This window comes from Diadema antillarum, unplaced genomic scaffold (genome assembly GCF_040938485.1).
Source record: "Diadema antillarum isolate AM-2024a unplaced genomic scaffold, OU_Dant_1.0 scf00000180, whole genome shotgun sequence".
Lineage (NCBI taxonomy): Eukaryota > Metazoa > Echinodermata > Echinoidea > Diadematoida > Diadematidae > Diadema > Diadema antillarum.
Window position 1 is genome coordinate 4147685 of NW_027271069.1, and position 21879 is coordinate 4169563.

Consider the following 21879-nt stretch of genomic DNA (forward strand, 5'->3'; position numbering starts at 1 on the left):
GAAGCCGATATCGACCCTACCCGTGATCCGATCTCGCTCAAAATTTGGAAGACTGACTTGATGTTTGAGAACATTTCCTGCGAGTGTAACTTATTTAGATCTAGATCTAACCACTAGTGTTATGTTAGGTCTATCTAGAGTCGAGCCTCTAAATGTTAGGTCTAGAAATTTCGTGAAATTCTACTCGGGAGAACATATATTATGAGCATGGATACGAAACTAAATTAGCGCCCAAACTAACATCTAGATCTAGGGTCTATACATATCTATACATATCTAGACCTTTTCTATATTCTATAATATTAAAATTATAGACCAGATCTAACTTTAGTCTCAGACTAGATTATAGTCTAGGTCTATCTAACTACTTACTAACTTAGATCTAGAGTTTCTAGATCGAGGTCCAGCAAATCTAAATTGTAAGTAATCCTATGAGAATCATGCTGCTAATTCTACAAAAAAAACAACCCAACAGCAATTAAAATAGTGTTAACATAAAGTCGTCTAACTTAATTAGATCGGCATTATCGTGAAATAAGTCCCCAGTCCATTCACTGCCGTTTATTTCGTCAGTGCTGTTGCCCGTTACCCTCTCCCATCGACTTTGTATACGGAGCGAGCGCACGAGCGAGGTGAGTGGTGGCTGATTTCACGATTTGGCCCTTAGATCGATCTAGATCTACTAAGGTTTATCCTTACCATTTTTCCGATTCGTCTGAACTCTGACGTTCGTCGTCGATCACGGGTAGATCTACGGAGTATGAGATAGTTGACGTCCTTCAATTCAGCAGTCCAATGCAATTAATGATATCATATTGAAGTCAATTTTAATACCGGTAGACTCTGCGTACTAACCGTACCCATTATGCATACTGTACATGTACATGGCATATTGAGCATGCAGCCGATGCGCTAGCTCATCTCAGGCGGCGCGCGCGCGCGCGTCAGTACAGTTAGAACGACGATAACGCCTTTTCACTTGTCAGGACGCATTGCAAGCGAAATTACGAGAAAGCGTTATGTGGTTGTGCATGAACGATAACCCCTTTATGCTTCTCGTACCATGCTTTAGGCAAGAGAAGCGAAAGAGCGCATTCACGTTAACCCCTTTTTGCTACCACAAAGACGTGCATACGGCACGTTATCGCCTTTTTCTTTTGGGATTTTTTACAAAATTAGATCGAATTTGACATATCTGTTGATATGAAAATGTAGCTCATGCCATCTGCTTTCGAATGACAAATTTTTATTTTCTTGGAAAATTTGAGCCCGAAGGTGCGCTAACCCCTTTTTCCATTGAGCCGACGCAATATTTCATCTGGCAAACTTTTTTGTTTTTCTGTGCTTTACCCTCACTTTAGTTGCAAGTTGGAAAATATATTAAAAAGCGTTGAACAAACTCAATAATAATCTAAAATTCAGAGAGCATTTTTTACTTCTCAATACTAAACCACTAAATACATGTAAAAGAATTAACTTTAGAGTTGACTCTATACAATTAAATTTCAGAGCACAATTTTGTTAATATACAAGTTGACTGATCGAACAATAAGCCCAATCCTGTTGAAATCATCAGTGTTGACCATGATGAATTTCCGACCGATTTGGCACATTGTTGCTACCCTCCAATGTAACACGCGAAAACAAAAGCAGTTACCCTCGGGTAAAATGAAGACGGATTAATATACGACGTTCGCATGCTCTTTTATGGTGGTATTAATGGTTTATTGCCACTTGGTCTAATATCAGATGGTCTACTTCCCAGTACGTCTAACACCACTACGACTAAACTCATTTGGTCTACTATCAATTTCGTCTTATGCGCGTTTGGTCTAATCCTCACTTGGTCTGATGTTCAGTTTGGCTGATTATCGTTTCGTCTAATGACCATGTTTATGGTCTAATCGCAATTTTGTCTCCTTGGATTTTTTCCCAATAAACTGTGGGTAATAGCTAGACGAAATGGGCATAGCCCAACTGGAAGTAGACCAACTGGTAATGAGGCTAAGTGGCAATTGGACATGTAGACGAAACAGGATTAGACCGTGTGGGTTGAGACTAACTGGCTATTAGACGATTTGGGAGTAGACCAAGTGATAGAATACCGTACTAATAGTTACAAAACCTTGCTCGTGTAGAGTCGTATTGGTAATACGCAAGAAGGAATAATTTCGTAAAGCTGCAACTACAATGACAAATAACATTGCACTATTTGCAGCTGGACAACAAGAGAATATACACTCAGATAGCGACTTCCTGCATTCTCACCAGTACTGCTGTGGTCAACGTCGGCTTGGTAAGGACTGCGGCCCACGATGTCGAACAAGATTCTTCCAAGAGAGCGCTTTGATAGGTTCTGTTTGATGAAGGATAGACATATAATTCAGAGCAATTAAGGGCTGCTTTCACACGGCTGCAAAAACGTGGTTGCAATCACAATTACGACTGAATTTCCCGACAATGAGGGCACAATTCTATTTTTAAGAGAAGAAACGGAGAACAATTGGTATTCCCTTCAATCTTATCAAATGTTTGCAGTCAATTACTATACTGCAGACTAATTAAAATTATACGCCAAAAAACACGGTAACGGTGATTTGTCGCAAATAAACTCATAACACAAGTAGCATTTCAAAGATTATGAGTCCCAATATTCTCAAGCGGGTACACACACGAACATACCAACATACACACACATATATACACACATTTATAAATTATGTACATATGTATTACGTACATACATAATGACATATATTTGGGATGTATATACACATGGATTTATAGGCATACAAAATAAAAACGGATGTTTCTTGATTATTTGTTGAAAAACAAGTAAGCAAGAATTGGATCCAGCAACAAATAGCAATTGTTGCATGATAGGAAATGAAAAAGAAAAAATTGATGGATGAAACTGCAACTCCTCCCATAATTCATCCAATTATCCTTCGTTGCGAAGTAGCCGTGAGAGTACGTTGTCATTGGCACTTGCCGTCACCCTAATTTAATAGGAATTCCTTATCCTCCTAATCTGATTTCTCTCCTTTACTTTCTACATTATAATGGCAATCTCACCATTTCTCGAACCCGACCAAGCAGTAGTATGACATCACCCAACTCGTCCTCTAGAGACGACAGTCGAAAACGTTCTGACTCTATCGCCTTCACGTCTTCGACAAATCGACCCCGGTCCTCATCTCTTCCACGAATCTCGGCTGCTAGTTCCGATTGAAGCTGGAAGGTTGTCCAAAATGAGAAAATGTTGCAATTAGAACAGAAAATGCCAGCTATTAAAAATATGGTTCGCCTGTCCTCTTTGGTGATTTGTTTATTTGATACACAGCGATATAATATCTGTAAATGAAAGTTTTATCCTGCATGTCAGGGACATATGGAAAGGTTGTCTCTTTTAATACACACAGAACACGCGCGCGCGCACCCTGTGTTATAACCTATGGAGACGCACAAGCAAAACCCGACTTACTGTCATTAATGGAAAAATATCATAAAGTAAGTAATGTCCGTGGACTTGTGGCTAGCGGTTTTCTAGTCTTAGGACATTTTTCTGTAGAATACTAAAATTAGAAGATAAATGGACTTCTAATAACGTCGGACTGGCTGCTCAAAAACAGCTTTGTGAGTTCACTTCAGAATAACTGCCCCATAGGATTGTACACACTTCCTGAAGTGTTCGCCGTGTGATGCAGTGATACCTCCCTATTTGAAAGGCTGTATCTCCGCAACCGAATGGCACATGAAGCTGTGGCTTCGACCATATTACGCGCCAAAAAATTCTCTATCATATATGTCAAACTCATTGTGATTGGATTGTAGGTCTTGTCGGAATTGGCAAAAAACTGAGAAGGTCCCGTCCTCAATCCAATCACAATCGGCGACTCAGAGAAGCTCATTATCATATGAAACATGACGTCACTGTTTATTTGTGGCTGCATTTGGACGAGTTATGATTTCATATACCGTGAGTTATAACGTAAATTGGATATGTATTTCTCATTTCTAAGTTTCCTGAAGTCAGCGGTGAACCCTTGTATTAACTGACCACCTACTGTACCAGTTATGACTTTATATGTTGCTGAGAAGATATAGAAAACGGGAATTTTCTTCTTCGATGATGTTCGATGATCATATCTTTCTCGGCAAGCGCATATACGCAGAGTGCACCATTGTGTAATGGGGGTGAACGTGCCCAGGTAACAACGAGTGGAGCATGAAGCACAGTGCAGTGCAGTGCCGGTGGAACTTGCAGTGGTCAACATTCCAACATGATTGTGAATCTACACTACATCAGCTTTCAGTTTCTATTTGTGCATCTTATAGAGTGTACTTGGGTTTTGCTATTAATTTACTGAAGTTGCTGCACATGACCAGAAAGCGACGTCTGTCAGCAATATAAGATTGATACCTCAGTGAGTGTGCGCGTATATGTGTGTGTGTGTGTGTGAGTGTGTGGTCAGTTAAAAAGCAGATAATGTAAACAATTTCATGAAAAGCATGTAATTCATGTTGTCAATGTAGATTTAACCCATATAATGCTATGTTTATGACTGCCCCTATGTTGTTTCTGCAGCATTTTACCCATATTCGACAATGGACCAGTCCGTATCACTGCTGTGTGCACGACGTGTGTGGCAGACCGTGTAGGCTCATGAATAATTCAAAGCGTGCACCTTGGCGTTCTGTGTGTGCGGGCAGCGTGCACTCTCAGCTGTAGAATGATTTTAGTAGACTTTTGGCCAAAAACCTTTCCATATGATGTCTCACCTCCCTGTTCATATTCTTCAATATAAAATCCATGCGAGATACACCAGTGTTACCTCCAAACACTAGCGGCATTGAAAAAGATGACAATATAGATGATATTGTAATAAAGATAATCTTGATATTAAAAAAAATAATTGAAATGATAAGGAGGAACAGGTGGCAAGTAGAAAATAACGCCAACAACCATAACAATCAAAAGGAACATTACATAGATATTTTCGATATTTTCATTTTAGAATAAAGTGATTGAAAAATACAAAAGATGAATGACCCTTCAACAGCCATCTCCTCAACCCCTCCCCCCCCCCAAAAAAAAAAATAAAAATAAAAAACGGCCTGAGATTGGCGTAATTCATACTTTCATATTTCGACACAGTGGACAGGATGAGAGGTTCAGCGCTCTAAAATCACTGCCTGGAGTCAATATAGCATTAACACATAGGGTAAACAAGCGGTTATTGTCATTAACTCACGGCTAATTTAGTCGGTACAAAGAACGCATTTCGTGACTCACGTTTTGCTCGCAGGCAACGCAATTCTCAATCTCTGTCGCTTCTAAATCATTAGACTGTGATCATGGGGAGAGTCGGGAATTATTTTTCGAGGCAGTAATTCCATAGAAGAGACAATGAACACGTAGGCCATATTATTAATATTATTATTATTATCATTATTATTATCATTATTATTATTATTATTATTATTATTATCATTATTATTATTATTATTATTACTTTATTATTTTATCAATGGTTTAAAAACAACTACCATAGCACCCGACAGGCAGAATTGAGGTAGTTTACAGTGACAAAATATATACGTATACTGCCGATATCGATAAATCAAAAGTAGATGGATTTTGTTACATGTATAAGGTAAGTTTGGATTCAAAGTCTTGAATGATGAACAAAAGATGGTGCATGCAGCGGATTAAGAAAAATTGACTGATTTTACAGCGCGAGAGCTATGCCGATTGGAATATCAGGGGAAATTAGCTTTTGACATAATCACAACAGCTCTCGTCTAGAGGTACATAAAGTCTTATGTATACACCCCCGCGAGTGCTATTACTTTGCATGCAAACATAAAATGAATCAGATCGTAACATAGTAAAAACCATGCCGAGTCAAGGAGTACATTAACCTTGTCTTGCATACTCTGAAGTTTCTAATTTTTTCGTTAAATTTACTCGATTATTGAATATCCACCGATGAATAAGTAGGCCTACTTATAAAACCGATAGCAAAATCTATCTTGGTAAAATTTGTATAGTTGATAAAGGCTGAATTGGGGTTAGAAAATTATTTAGAACTAAATAATTTTCGTTACAAAACCTTGCTGAATAATTATGATAGCGGTTTTCTGTGCATCATATCCGGGGACAGATTTCTTGACATAGTGTAGAAAACGACTAAAATTATTTGTTGAATCATTTTGTTGCTGTTTGTATTCCAGCAGATGACCAGCCGGGAATAAAGAAGAAATAAACAAAAACAACCGATTGTCATATTATAGACAATTGCTCATCTCGCTCAATTTCGAGGAACTGCTTTGGGCTCTACAAACTGAGCTCTATTTCTCCCTTTTTGGTATTTACCGGTAGAATAGTATATACCTCTACGTTTATTATGCATTGTGATGCAATCTATGTATTCAATTTAAGTACAATATATTATGTTTCTGCTGGAAATGAAAAAAAAAAATGAATGAATGAATGAATGAATGAATGAATGAATGAATGAATGAATGAATGAATGAATACCAATGAGTTAGTATACAGGTATAGGAGCTGTCATAGACGGATAAAATAAATGTCCACCTGTTCCATTCTGTGTGACATCATCTCGTTCTCCTCCTCCAGTTGCTGGAGACTTTGCATCAGCTTCTCTGCCTCCACCTGTGTCATGTTGCCATGGGTGATGTGGGAGGACTCATTGGGACCAGCAGCATAGTGTTGCCAATCACCACAATGTACACCTGTACTTCCGATGAATCAGTTAAAGTGACGAACAGCGCTCTCAGAATAAACTTTGCTTAGTACAAAACAGACCGTTCGCTGCTTTTCACAATAAAGCTGAATTTCAATTTGTCAATGATGATCTCTTTTGCTATTTCCAGATTTACATATCCATTACCTTCAAATTTCAAACCTTGACGAATTATATCCACTGAAACATCACGAGCATTGTGCAGCTTTAAAAGTATGTACTGTAATTTCATATAATAAACCATCGCTTATACACAGAGTAAACAATCCAAAGTATGTCCTTACAATAATGAACTACCTCTTATGCTAGAGGACAGATATCGTCATGTGCATCAGAATTGATTCTTCTTAATTCTCCTTTGATTTTTTTTTTGGAAATATTCTGCAGTTTATTGCAAATGCATTGCCTAATTAACTCTTCTTATTCATGACGTCAGTCATATTTTTCTCCTTTAATCTTGATCTGCTTAATCGATGACCACATTATATTTGAGGTAACCATATCTGACACATTAAACTTCCCATTGTTTCAAAGCTCAGTCTTCTTTTTTGTATGCCTGTTGAGACATGTTATAAGTGCCATTTTAAAAGAAGGCATTATGTCATTGCCTTCCATAGTCACTAAAAACGTACCCATGTGAAATCCTTTTTGTTCTTTAACGTGCTATACTGTTGTGACACTATTGGCCTACATAAAATATATCATCCTTCTCGCTCACTCGTTATGACGCTGTCATCATCGGATGCCGATTCGACACTGGTCTCGCTCAACTTGCTCACGTCTGGCGAATTGTTTATGTCGTCTGGGCTTCCATTCATGCCGTCATTCTCTTCCTCGTTCTCGTCTTCGTCTTCGTCATCTTTGTCGATATAGTCGTAATACATCTCAGGGGTAATTCCCTCTTCCGTGATCACGTCTTGATATTCTGTTTTGACTTCATCAGATGTAGGGGAAAACCTGATGGATAAAGATTAGCGACGGTAAGTTGTGTTTGCTTGTTGTTAGAGTTGTTTTTTTTTTTGAAGCACGTGATGAAATATTCATCGTTGCTATCTAAAGTATGTAAGCACTAAAAAGGCCATGTTACTTTCATATCATGGTCATGATCATATATCATCCAGGACGACCAGGTATCTTAATATAGCTATTCAATATTATAGCTATTCAAGTTTAAGAAGAACGTCTTTCGGTAGCGCATCACAGCAAATGAATCCAGCGCCAAACGTCGACGAGACTTACAATGCTTTTATGCCTCCATTTGCACTATTTTGGGTAATATTCTCAATGAGGAATAGACAAAATTCTCCTTGAACTGGCGTAGCATTGATATAATGATAGTATTTACAACTTTTTTTAACATTCATAAGACAGAAGTTATCGATTTAGACTTGATGAAGTTCATGTGTTCTGGAAGACACTTTTTTTATTTGTAGATTCATATTCATCTGAATCTAATTAAAAATATCCCTATCCGTAGAGTCGCGGTCATCCACTAGACGTTAATGAATATAATCATGAATGTATAATGGATCGATAGCTGGATATAGGAAAATTTGTAAGAAAAGAGAAATGTCGAAACAGATATTTCATCAGTCATTATCATATTGAAAACCAAGAGTGAAGGTGGTTACTGTTACTCCTCACAGTACCAGTGAACTCTATGTCACCCTGCATGGAAACCAAGTGTGGATAATTTATTTATTAAATCGCCGCACTCTTTCGAGCGCGCAAATCGGAATTATGCAATCTTAAGGCAATCTCGACTGCCAGAAACGTTCTTCTTCAAGACTATGTAACCTCTCAATAAGAATTTATGCGGACCCCAAAGAAGAAGAGTGCGCCATTCAAACCACCACTACCAACAACAACAACAACGACGACGACGTGATCTTATAATCCGTCAGCAATCAAAGTCAAAGCCTTATCCTTTTAGTCTAGACAGGGGCTTGAGCGTACAGAAGTCATGAAACGTTCCTATCATGGAATGTAACGAAGTTAAACATAAATGTATCGCAGAGAGAAAGAGAGAGTGAGATAAAATACTATGTCCATGATGTCACACAGGAAAAGGCCAACAAACTTTTTGCATCAGCCAAAGATTCTTACAGAGCAAGTATGTTTCAATTTTTCTTTTAAGCTTTAGACGTAAAATCGTCGTGACGTATAAGATATACACGTACTTCCTATTCGGGGCGTAATTTTCGAATCTGTGTTATAACAATCTGCTGCTGTAATGATGGATAGTAACCACTGATGAAAAATTGAGAATGTTTAAAGAGAAACACCATATCCTCTCCTTTACAGGAACCTATGTCAAATTTTCTCGTTATAAGTCAATTGGATATTTTCTACGTTCCGTAACATTCAATGTACCCAAATGTTTTAGAACAGGACTATGGTATAGTCATATTAGATAATGACAGTTATATCATTTATGCAAACACTTGCAGACAGTATGAGTCAACATACAAAAGCGCAGCACACACGCCCCCCCCCCCCCCCCCAAACCTAGCAAAAGCTTTACGTCATTTTAGCTATGCATACCAAGAAGCACACTGCATCCATGTAGCGATCTACAATGTGCAGTATATTTCTAATGTATCATCATTATCATTATTATTTTATTTGGCAAAAGACATGCAATATGAAATAAAATACAGAGACGAAAATAATAAATGATTGCAATAAAGCAAAAATACTTAGACACTGGATACACCTGGCGAGGCTGCCAGGCATTGGGAAAATTAACTGAATGACTGTAGTCCACGGACCGCCCTAATCCACCGTATAAGAGTTGTACACGTACAGCTATCAATGAACCACCAGCTATGCAGTCGCAAACAACTTCAAAAAAAAAGTAGGTCGGTTCGAAGATAAATATGACGATAATCCCTTTTTAATCCTCTTTGGAAGTAATATCGCTGAAACCGCTTGGTAAGGCACCACATACGCTGGGAGTACTCGTATATGAGACGTTATTCGTGGAGGACCCTCAAAATGAGTTTTCTGGAGTGGCGCCGACCATTTCTATTTGCTCGCATTCATCTGATCGTGATAGGAAAGCGTATATTCCCCAGTGATATTCCTCCTAGTATAAAGAAAAGATCATCACACACATACACGCACACACACACAAACACACACACACACCAGTCTTTATGTAGAATACGTTATAGTCCTCTCATAATGTTTACGAAGGATGTTAGAAAGAGAAGATGGAAAATACCAATCGGCAATGAGTGACACACATGAAATTGGTATACAGTTACAATGAAACTATTCATGCCCTCACCCTAACCCTATCAACCACGGCATAGTTTTATCAATATCGTCACCTACCCATTTGTGTCTGCTGCTTTTGAGGCAAGCAATCCCTTACTCTGCTTAATCTCAAGTAGACGTACTTTATCGAGACCAGTCTGCACGTTACTCCTCGCTGAAGACAGCTGATTAAGGAGAGCGGAATAAGTCTCGTCTCTGTGGGTGACAGGGACGTAATTAATTTTTGAAACATTTTCTCAATTGATTATTTTTATCATCGATAATCTGACTGGTCAGAGGCCCGACACTGCAGTTTTGATGGTGAAATATTATTCTTTTGCTCAAGCTTTTACTCCCAGTGAATAAAAGTTCTTCTTTGAAAAAAAGGAAGAAGACATGATCACATCTACGAACTTTTTTGTAAGAATGATAAAACTTACAGTGATTATATGTGATTACAATATTTTATGCAGTATATAATAATCCTGTAGTAGATATACGAGTAGCAACAACGAGAGCTATTATTGTCAGGTTAAATATTATAATAATCTACATTATTCTATGGTCATCTCGTCTTCAATGTCAGTTCGTTCGTGTTATGCTATCATATATATTAAAGGGTTCTTTCTTAGTTAAACTGTATTGGCTTTCAGCTACAAATAAGTTGAAACTATCAGTTCAACGCAGGCAGTGCTCATTCATTCTTCAAAATATTGAGAAAGTTGACATAGCAAGAGTATATTAGAGGTTAATGATAAATAAATGTAAACTCAATGAAAGCATGTGACAAGCAAATCTACAAGATGATTTTGCATGACGACATTGTACATAAAAATGTTACACTCATGACTTATCATGCTTATGTACCGCACAACAGAAAACTCTTAACATCGAGAGGCATTGGTCTTAAATCAACAAAGTAGCACGTTTTCCATGATTGTTTGCAGTTCTTCCACAGCACAGATATTTCCTCATTGATAAATGTATGGGAAACAATTTTATATTTCAATAATGATTTCGTCAGAGGAGTATATCCTATCGTATCTGTACACAAAGATTATGGTGGAATGCATTAGAAATAAACAATTGTGGTACACAACGAAATGTTGCAATAGAAAATTCAGCATGTAAGAAACTTTTGACAAAAGACAAGACAGTAGTTTCGGATTTGACAAAGGATAGGCAAGGAAACGCATGCACTCACATACACACACACACACACACACACACACACACACACGCACACACACACATACTAGTATTCACCCAATCCACATATACTTAATCATATATATATATATATATATATATATGTATATATTTATATAGATTCAAAGGTGCATGTAAGTAATGGTAAATGCATGTCATGAACAAAGTGAAATACATATTCACACACAAACACGTATATGTGCTCCTTTGAATGAGTTTTTTTAAAAAACAAAATGGCGCCATACAAATGCTGTAAAACATTATCATCTTCATTATCGTATGGAATAAAAAAATGATGAAATAGAATCATGAAATGTCACCTTGTGTGTGAGGAGCCATTCTCTTGGTTGTCAAATTCTCCCTGCCGTCTCTCACTCCAAAGCTCAACTTCCAATTGCTGGGTGAACAAGATGGCCTCTTCGAGTTGACTGTCCCTCTCATCACGGAGCCTTGCCAGCTCCCTCACGAGCTGCAGCACTCTCACAGACTCCCAATCACCCCCGGAGTTGGCCCTCCTCGATGGAGCTTCAGTCGAATAATTCCCCTGATAGTGGTGGGGAAATTGAGGGTTGTAATCTCCCTGGGATAGCTTCCGCACCTCAACGAGCAGCGCCAGGCATTTGGCGTCGGATGACTGCAGCGCTACCCGCATATCTTCCACCAGCTCGCGGAGATTATTGTTCTCTTCTTCAAGGGAGTCCATATCTTGTTTTTCCGCCGAAATATTTTCACCATTTCTGCCCTGATTCCAATCACCTTCATAAAGGCGAGACGCCAAGGTGAAAACATAGAACGGTTTAACATGTATTGAGCAGATAGATTCGCGATATTTCTGTGGAATGTTTAGATTCCATATATTCTATTAATAATTGTAAAATGATAAACAAGAATGTCTCACATACACAAGTAGGCCTTTGTTACAAAGCTTTACCATAATTCTATGAAAAATTTTGCACCATTACATGAAGAATATTGCCTATGATATTCATGCTCTTCATGTAGCGGATAGATGTTTATGATTTTTTGTAGGCCTACGCTAAGTACAAACGTTATTTTCAGGATACGAAATAGCAAGATCAAGGCCCTGTTTTATGAAGAGTTATAATTGATTATATACTTGATTTCTAGCGTAAGTCTATGCCAGCCTCTGTGTTAAGGAAATTTATAATCGATTTTACCTTTTGATAAAACGGGGCTCAGCGGTAATAAGGTCGACGATATTTAGTGGTAGCAATAAAACTTTTTCTAGCACACACTTAGAAAAACAGGTTCAAATCTGCATCATTGAAGATGCAGACTAATGTCACACTGGCAGCACCTTTACGGGCGCAGCTTTGCATAAAGTTGAATATTTAGAGGTGCTCCTATTGTGACACTGTCTGAATGGTGCAAAGTTGCACCCATAAAGGTGCTCCCTGTGTTACTGATAAACATGAACTAACCTGAATTATTCCCGCACTTGAAAAGCAAAGAGTGGAATACATCCATTGGAGACTGTTTCTTGAAGCAGTTGGAACACATGTGACGCACAGAGATCCCGCCACCGTGCCGTACGTTAATATGCGCCTCAACCACACCTCCAGAGTTATTATTCCACCTGTTTCTTTTCTCTTCCTCGAGATCGTCATCTTGGATGTCAAATGAAGAGAAGCATTCTATCAGCCGGGAGTGGAATTCCCGAAAAGTCATTCCCGTTGGTTCCCTCTCGCCATTAACCGGTAGCTGCTCCTCCCGTGTCAACCCAAGATAGTGACAAAGAATAGCAAAGTCGACGGAAGAGACTTTCTTTTCCTCGTCACCATGACAACATGTGAGGTCACTCTTGCTGAGGTGATGGAAAACTTCTTGGATGTACTGGTCGATGCCGGTCGATAGCACCACGATCTCGTTGCTGATGTCGCCTTCTGCATGATGGTTGTAAGCAAGTGACAACGCTCTGGTCAACCACTGAGCTCGATGAACAGGAAAAATGAAGCTCTGCTTGCTCTCCATCTGAGAATGCTATCGGAACATAAAAGAAAGTACGTATTGATTTCCCAGAGACTGTTTAAACGAACACTGGTCTCTATCAATGCGAGCAAGAGCATTGAGTGCTAGATTGTCGAGAACCAAATTTCAAATCAGTGAATATGATTGGCTGAGCCGCGATAGGTCGGAATCTCCTCCCCCTTCTCTCTCTCCACAGTCCTGTTTATTTGGGCAGACTGAACCCCCCTCCCCCCCCCCCCCCCCCCCGTCAAGTCAATCAATACACTAAGACAACATTCGAAATGCACTAGAACATCTGCTTCTGTAGCTTTAAATGTCAGGACTATAGAAACACTAAGTTGTGAAACGTCCCTGGTATAACCAGGTCACGACAGTGATTTTACCTTTTTACCTTGACTCATCTACGTCAATACGCGAGTGCATGCAGTTATTTGCCACTGGCGCGTCACAGCATTCATCAACAGACTGCTGAACAAATTTCACTTTCTCGTACCTTGGTCAATCCTCTGGAAGTAACACTTCTGTCTTTCCCGAGATCCAAACAGTCACTCATCAAAGCGTCGACCTCTCTTCTCGAATAATAGGGCAGAAGTATGATGTCGCAAAGCATGACTTTAATCTGTCTATCCCACAACAATCCAATCAGCGTCTCGCCACGGCGCACCGCACGGCAACATGCGCGTTGACGAAGGTGAGTGTACACTATTGGTTGTTCCCAGTCATCGCCCTTCATCTGACGATAACTCCACATCTCGGTCAGCCAATCAACGCCTTCGTAGCAAATACATTGTAGTACGTTTAACGAGATCCTCGAAATGATGTGCCGGTATAAATGTTGTCGTAAGTATAATTTACCTTTAACTGTTGTTTCTGATCGACGAATATGATGAGCTGGGAACGCCTGTAGTAATATTTGTCCTGGCAAAGCACAAAATTCGTGATACCGTAAACACATTTTTTTTTTTTTTTTTTAGTTCAGACTCAAGACAACTCGTGTAACAAGATCAATAGGCCTATGACTGTACTGTAAGTACATTTAAGGTTCATTGCAATATTTTGTTGAATTAGCCATCCAAGCAGATCAACAAAACTTACATTAATCGTTTGTATTCAGTGCTGCCCTTCGTCAATATCCATAGGAAAAAAAAAGTACCGAGTACAACTGCTTCGACTAGTGCTTTGTTAGTTAAATATAGTATACTCGCAACCAAAGTGATTATCCAAGCTAGGAAATCAATGTCTTTGTTGAAAAGAGCTTATGATATTGCTGAAACATGATGAATGTTCGATATCAGTTGCGTAATTTAGGTTTCATAAGGATATATTTGTCTAAATCTGCCGCTGAGATACTTATTCATGCTTTGATTTCTTCTCGGTTGGATTTTTCGAATTCATTGTTATGTAATCTTCCAAAAAAAAAAATGTCACAAAACTTCAACGGTTGCCAAAATTCTGCTGCCCGATTGTTAACTTTTACTAATAAGTTTGATTCCATATCACCAGTTCTCCGTTCCTTGCATTGGTTACCTGTAGAAAAAAGGATTATTTTCAAGATTCTGTTATTAGTACATCATTCAGTTCATTCTTTCTCCCCCGTATAAGTAATTCTGTTCAAAAATACAATTCGACACGAAGGCTACGTTCATCATCAGACACATTCATACTCCAAACACCCAGAGTAAAACATGGGTATGGTGATCGTGCTTTTTCCGTTATGGGACCAAAATCGTGGAATCAGTTGCCTCTTCAGTTAAGGGAACTGTCATCTACAGTCATTCAAATCCAACCTTAAAACGTATCTGTTCCTTTCATACTGAGGACTGTAATTGCTGTACGTCATTAATGTTGGATCAATATTGTATTTTTAATTGGTATATGTTGCATTCTTATTTGGTATATATTTGTTTTTGTTTACCATTTTCTTCTTTGTTGAAATGTTTGAATATGTATATACATGTAAATATCTTTTCATTTCTGAAGCGCCATGAGCACTTAAAGTGGACCTGTGCGCTATACAAGTAGCCACTATTATTATTATTATTATTATTATTATTATTATTATCATTATTATTATTATTATTAGAAAAAAACCCAGTATTATTTCCCATCGCGATATCTCGGTAAAATCAGTTGTCAAACATTCATTATCTTCTATTCGTCTGATTAAGCGCATCTCTGTTTATACACTTTGTTTTTCAAAATAGTGAGAGGGGGAAAAGAAAGCGCTTAAATAATTGAGATAGAAAAAAAACAGAGTAATAGGTCAATAGCACTCGAACTGAAGGGGCGAAAAGATACGAAACAAACACACAGTAATGTAGTGATTGTATTTACTGTCTGCGTCCTAGAAGCCACCCTTTGAATCTTGGTCTCGGGGGGCTCTCCCGAAATCCCGCTTTCCGCGCACACCTGATTAGCTACCGGTAATTACTCCGCGAGCGCGCTTTCACGCCCTAACCGTTTCACACCAATTGATTTCGCATGAGAAGAGAGCTCCACCTCGTCAGTATACCGCTTCTTTGTTGATGTATCTGCCCAACTGGCGATTTCGAGATGAAATCTGTCTAAAAAGCCAAGCACTCACCGGCATATTTTCTTTAGGAATTCAATATATCAAACAAAATTAACGTTAGGCGGAGAGCTATTTCTGCCTCTTTTTCCTCGGTTTAGTCACGGGAGAGGAAGCGGGCGACCGCGCATTAATCCAACCCAAAGCATTTATTGTCTAATGAAAGACAAGAACAGATATAACGAAACAGATTACATAAGGATATCCCCCCCCCAAAAAAAAAAAAAAAAAATCGTTTACCTACATTACAGAATATTATAAAGGTGTGATAAATAATGACAAAAGATGTCGCTGGAGCCCAGATTTTTGAGGCTTTCGACATTATTTTGTTTTTTGTCTAAATACCTCAGTTTTATTTGTCTGCACAAACAGATGGATTTATGCCTAATAAGTACTAAAAAGATACATAAACAGAGGTGTACGGGATAGATGGAACATAAAATGAAATAAGCTGTATGGAATACATACAATAAACACAACTGGAAATTTCGCATACATTGTATTTTGCGATTACATAACATAAAAGGACGTATTTCTAGAACACCACAGCTAAGTAGACATGTATGGTTGAAATATTGATACACCGAACACAAATACATGTAGCGCAGCTCGTGGATGAAGTTATCCGTTCTTTTATGTCATACAGCTTGTTTATTGTCAAGTGTTTAAAAAACGTTATACACGTACTGAAATTACGTCCATTCCGAATATACAGTTCATTCTATATATTCCATTGCGTATTATTTCATTCTGTGTTCCTCTTTGTATCCCATGCACCTCCGTTTATATCTCTTTAGTGACCATCCGTTTGTACAAAGAAGGCCGAGGAAGACATAAAGCAAATGTCAAAATCTTTCAATAATCTGGCCTCCTGATGCGACATCCTTTATCATCACTTATCACACCTGTGATACTCTCCAAAGATGACAAAGCCAACGATATAGTTCAGCAATAATCCATTCCAGTATATTACATATATATATATATATATATATATATATATATATATATATATATGTACATACTCAACATGTGCCTGTGTGTGTAAAATGATTTGTGCATCCTATACGGTAGGCAAAGGATTTCTTAGCTGCTGTCATATTCGTGTCCACTGTAGTACAACAGGATAATGTTATTTCGCTTACATGTACTCCCCTTCTCAGTAAAAGGCAATATTTATACTGTGTTAATGGTTTTAACACGAACAGTATGTTTTTCCTTCTTATATGTAATACTATGAAAACTAGTTTGTCATAAAGTGTGTTTAAAACGAAATGATTGCTATTTGTTTGTTTCATTTAAGATACGGAAATAAAAGAAGTGACAATAATTGTTACTTCTTATTTTCCATGAAAATAACTAGCAAAACAAAATCACGTTAAAAGCCTTTGAAACAAATAGATTAACAAATAAAACAATGGGAGGGAAGTATATGTGAAGTAAAATGTTGATCGGTGCAGCATAGCAGTACAATGGATTACATAATAATATTCGTCATCACTTTATCAAGCCTGCATGGCAGGAAAACTCTTTAAGGAGTTACTTTCTTTTTAAGATTAAAGGAATACTTGTAAGATTAAAGGGATCATAATACTGTAGTTTTGGTTGAGACCTCATTTCAGGTTTCAAACAATTTTTGATGATATGAGAAACTTCTTATGAAATATGAAAGAGCATGTATTTCCAAGAGGGATTCCGTGTCTATTTGAAAATTGGTTTTGAAATGGCTTAGATATTCAAAACAGAGCAATCCTAATAAAAGGTAGGATCCACCTTTTATTAGGATCGCTTTGTTTTATTTGTTTTTGGGTGTCTCAGCCATTCCAAAACCGTTTATCTGATAAACTTTAAATTCCTCTCAGAATGGTATGCTCTGTAGCATTTCACAAGTGGTTTCTTGGTATCTCGCAAAAAGTTTAAAGCCCGGTCCTCATCTCCGTCAATACTATACCACCCCTTTCACTTAAACGCAGTGAGAGAAAAGGATGTAAAAAAATAAAAATAATTATAATAAATAGATACAATATACCATTCCAGCTCTGAATATTAATGATCTTTTGTAGTAATGTGGTTTAGGCTGAGGTGTAGACAAAGATTATTTTCAAACGTGTGGAATACAAACTGTATATGATACAGTAGTGCTGACGAGATTGAAAATCGTAAAAGAAGTACAAGTACATGTAGTACATGTAGTAGTATTAGAAGTAGTACACTGTAGTAGTAATCATGGTGATCATGTCAGTACAAATAATCATCATCACCATCATTAACATCAATAATAATAATAATAATAATAATAATAATAATAATAGTAATAATAATAATAATAATAATAATAATATTATTATTATTATTATTATTATTATTATTATTATCATTATTATTATTATCATTATCATTATTATTATTATCATTAGTAGTAGTAGTAGTAGTATTATCATCATCATCATCATTATTATTATTTTATTATTTCATTGCCCATCAAAAGTTTGTTGTAGCAATGTTTACTATGACAAGTCTCTGGAATGGGCACAGTGTTTGACAGGATTTGCCTTTGTTGTGTGTCTGCAACAATAGTACTCTTCAGCAGACCCTGCACTCCATGCACATTCACAATAGAAAAAAAAAAACACTCAGACAAAGTGTCAATGTCACATCTACATACAAGTACACAGGGCACAACATGTATTTGGAAAATGGTGTTTTCATGACAACAGACTGTGATGCTACCTCCGACATTATAACAATGCAGAAGCATTAAATCATGACACCTTCAATACATGTACACTAGATACTGTATATACATAGTTTTACGAAAATGCAGCAACATAAACTTGTAATCACAAAATGAGCCAGTTTCTGTCTGTGTGGCCATTTAATGAAAATAATACCCCTAGTCCACCATAACTGATCACGAGGGCATTGCAAACAATTCTTCCCATATTCAGTGTTCATTTCCATGACATGCAACAATCAAAGCTACCACAGCCAACAGCCCATTCACTATTGAAATATTATATAGAATTTCTGATTTGGGGTACACCATTGTATCAACCACAGCAGATACAATTACTATAATTAGCCAGTGGAGCGTGTACTTCATTCCTTTATGTAATGTGGACTCTGGTGTCCCAGTAAAGGTGTGGAAGTGCATTACTATGGTAACAGGAGCTGAAAGTTTCATGAACCAACCCTAAGGGGAAACACTTCGTCGTCATAACAACAGGTTAACATATTTTCCAAACCTCGTTCATTCACTTTGTCCCGACAGCAAATACATTGCATCTTGTCAATTCTAAAGGACTGATTACTGTGTATACACTGATCAAACCAGTGCATCCCATTTAACCTTTACATATCTTTATCAACTACACCTCACAAGATGTCAATGACAAAAAGGAATTAGTGGTCCTCAGAGAGTTAAAAAGGCACCAATCAAAATGATCACACTTCTTGAAACTATCAATTAAAGGGGAAATCTGCTCTAAAAATTAGTTTGTGTCAATAGAAACAATAATGAGGAGAACAGGACAGCAAAAGATTGAGCAAATTCTGATAAAAATGGAAAAAAGAATTGAAGTTGTATCAATTACTGTAAAAGTGGAAATTTTCGCGGTGTTGAAATTTTCGCGCATTTCGCGCAACCAGAAACTAGCGCGAAAATAAAAGCACGCGAATATTTTTGCTTGCCATAATGTTCCTGTGCGTGATGTTTTGATTCCACGGAATTAAAAACACGCGAAACTCTTCTCACCCGGCCAAGCGCGAAAAATTAGTCGCGCGAAAATATCCACTTTTACAGTAAAATACAAATTGGATAACTCTGCGATGTCATATGTGAGCTCATCCTGTGAACTAAGAAAGAAGTAATTTTCATTCTCTCATCAAGTAAATTTCCAGTCGCACCTGCACTCTTCATACAATCATCTTATATATTTTTCTACGCAACCCCTGCATGAAAAAAAATTCCATTATCTAAAGAGAAAGAGAAAAAGAGACAATTTATGGAAATTTGTGCACAGCCGTAGGGCATATAAAAGGTGAGCTCACATACTACATCACACAGTAGGCAATTTGTTCTTCAGTGATCACACTTCAAAAAAATCACAACTTACTTAATTCTGATCAGAATATGCTCAAACTTTCATTGTCTTGTTTTTGTTTTACTGCTTCTATTTACATAAATTAATTTTCCGGGTGGAATTTTGTTTTAAACCCAGGTGACTTTTACATTCTCAAAGCATATAACCGGTATGTGTATGTGATGACATCGTAGTCTGTTTGTCTTTAACCTGCATAACTGGAAGAAGTAAAAACCATATTACACTGATCCTTTGGTATGCGGCAATCACTCAACATAAACCCAAACTGCAAGAAAGCTATAAGCATAGGATGCAATACAGGCACATCATTCATGAAAACCACAGTTTACTGCAGTGAGCAAGGAATACCCACATTCTTTCCGACTCTAAATACATTCTTCTGTCATATCTGCCAACCCAAGCATTCAGTAAATACATGTGTAATAACATCTAGCAGAAAATAATGCCAAACAAGGAATTTTCACCCATATGATTTCCCATACATCATTATTAACAGGTGTTGACAACATAGGAAAATTAAGTTTAAGAAGTTACTTCTTTCCACACACAAAAAAAAACTAGAAATGTCGCTATGGCGACTGGTATGCCTCCGCCATAATGCATGATTCTCCTAATAGGTCTAAATAGTACATGTGGACAATGTGTGATTACATTTTCACAAAATTGGCAAAATGTTAAAATGACAAGTTTGTCACAAATGTGTTGAATGCTCACCTTCCTTGACCTAGGTTTAATTGGATGAATAGGAGAGCATGTATTTGGGATTTACGGACTTTAATCTTGACTTTGACCCTAAAATTCATAAGATAATCACTGTCAGGCAGAAGATGCATGAATATGTAGTACATTTCAAGATAACTTGAGCCACTTCTGAGATATGGAGGAAAAACTTAGTTCAGCACTTTCACTTGATCTTTGACCTTTTGACCTTTGAGGCATAAACAAAAGAAAAAAAATCTTTCCAGAGAATCTCTGTTAGGTTAAACATGCATACACCTAGTGTAAAAAAATAATAATAATAATCCTGCTGGCATTGCATAAACATGAGGGAAATATTTAGCAAAATTTTGAAGTGTTGCCCTTGACCTTTGACCCCATGAACCCTAAATTCTCTTCATAATCACTGCCAGTCAGTACATGTATATATACTATGTTTCATGAAGAGACCTTGAACAATTTCCAAGGTACAGAGAAAAAAAGGTGAAGTTTTAATATTTCTACTTGACCTTTTGACCTTTGACCTTTGACCTCATGACGCAAACTTTCACCAGAGAATCTTAATTGGGTAATACATGTATACACTAAGTTTCAAGAAAATATCTTCAGGCATTGCATAGATATGACGGAAATAGTGAAATTTTATGTATTTGACCTTGACCTTTTGACCTTTGACCTTGAGCATGTGCGCCCAAAAGTTGATAGGCACAACTTCACCCCCTAATACACATACATGCCAAGTTTCATTAGGATACCTCAAAAGGTTTTGATAGTTACCTTGTCCACAAAATTCATTACGGACGGAAGGACGGACGGACAGATGGACAACCCGAAAACATAATGCCTCCGGCACCACTTCGTGGCTGAGGCATAACTAGAAATGTCGCTACAGCGACTGGTTATACCCCCGCCAAACAACATTTCATAAGCTTTGGTCAAAACAACATTTCATAAGCTTTGGTCAAAAAACTGAGGAAGTAGTTAAATCCGCAAGATCTTTCCTTGATCTTCTGCCATTAATATGCCGTTACCATGGCAACGTACTTTCGGGTACTGTCGAAAAATGCGTCTTGCACATCTACAACCAAAGGCACACATATGTACCAAGTTTCATGGAAATTGGGCAAAAACTGAGGAAGTAGTTTGCAACACAAAATTTTCCATCATTTTGGCTCATAATATGTGAGCTGTTACCATGGCAACATACTTTTTGTCACTGTCAAGAAATGTGTCATGCTGACCTATATCCTAAGACAAACAT

At 37.5% G+C, this 21879-nt stretch overlaps 1 protein-coding gene across 1 annotated transcript; it reads right to left on the reverse strand.

The window, feature by feature from the left end:
• Window positions 1–695: 695 nt before the first annotated feature.
• On the reverse strand, window positions 696–13232 carry LOC139723047 (EF-hand and coiled-coil domain-containing protein 1-like). Its single transcript, XM_071634322.1, has 9 exons — window positions 12683–13232; window positions 11561–11996; window positions 10110–10247; window positions 7489–7727; window positions 6602–6759; window positions 5297–5350; window positions 3076–3234; window positions 2269–2356; window positions 696–751 (listed from the first exon to the last, which is right to left on the reverse strand). Exons 1-9 carry the CDS (start codon window positions 13230–13232, stop codon window positions 696–698), a joined length of 1878 nt encoding a protein of 625 aa, XP_071490423.1.
• Between the last annotated feature and the right edge of the window lie 8647 nt (window positions 13233–21879).

What these genes read in the sequence shown, in the direction of transcription:
- LOC139723047 (XM_071634322.1), bottom strand. Translation starts at nt 13,232, where the DNA reads ATGGAGAGCAAGCAGAGCTTCATTTTTCCTGTTCATCGAGCTCAGTGG. An exon ending in CAAGTGCGGGAATAATTCAG is followed by an intron (nt 11,997 to 12,682) that starts GTTAGTTCATGT and finishes GCCTTTATGAAG; the next exon opens with GTGATTGGAATCAGGGCAGA. An exon ending in TTGGTCGGGTTCGAGAAATG is followed by an intron (nt 2,357 to 3,075) that starts GTGAGATTGCCA and finishes TTCATCAAACAG; the next exon opens with AACCTATCAAAGCGCTCTCT.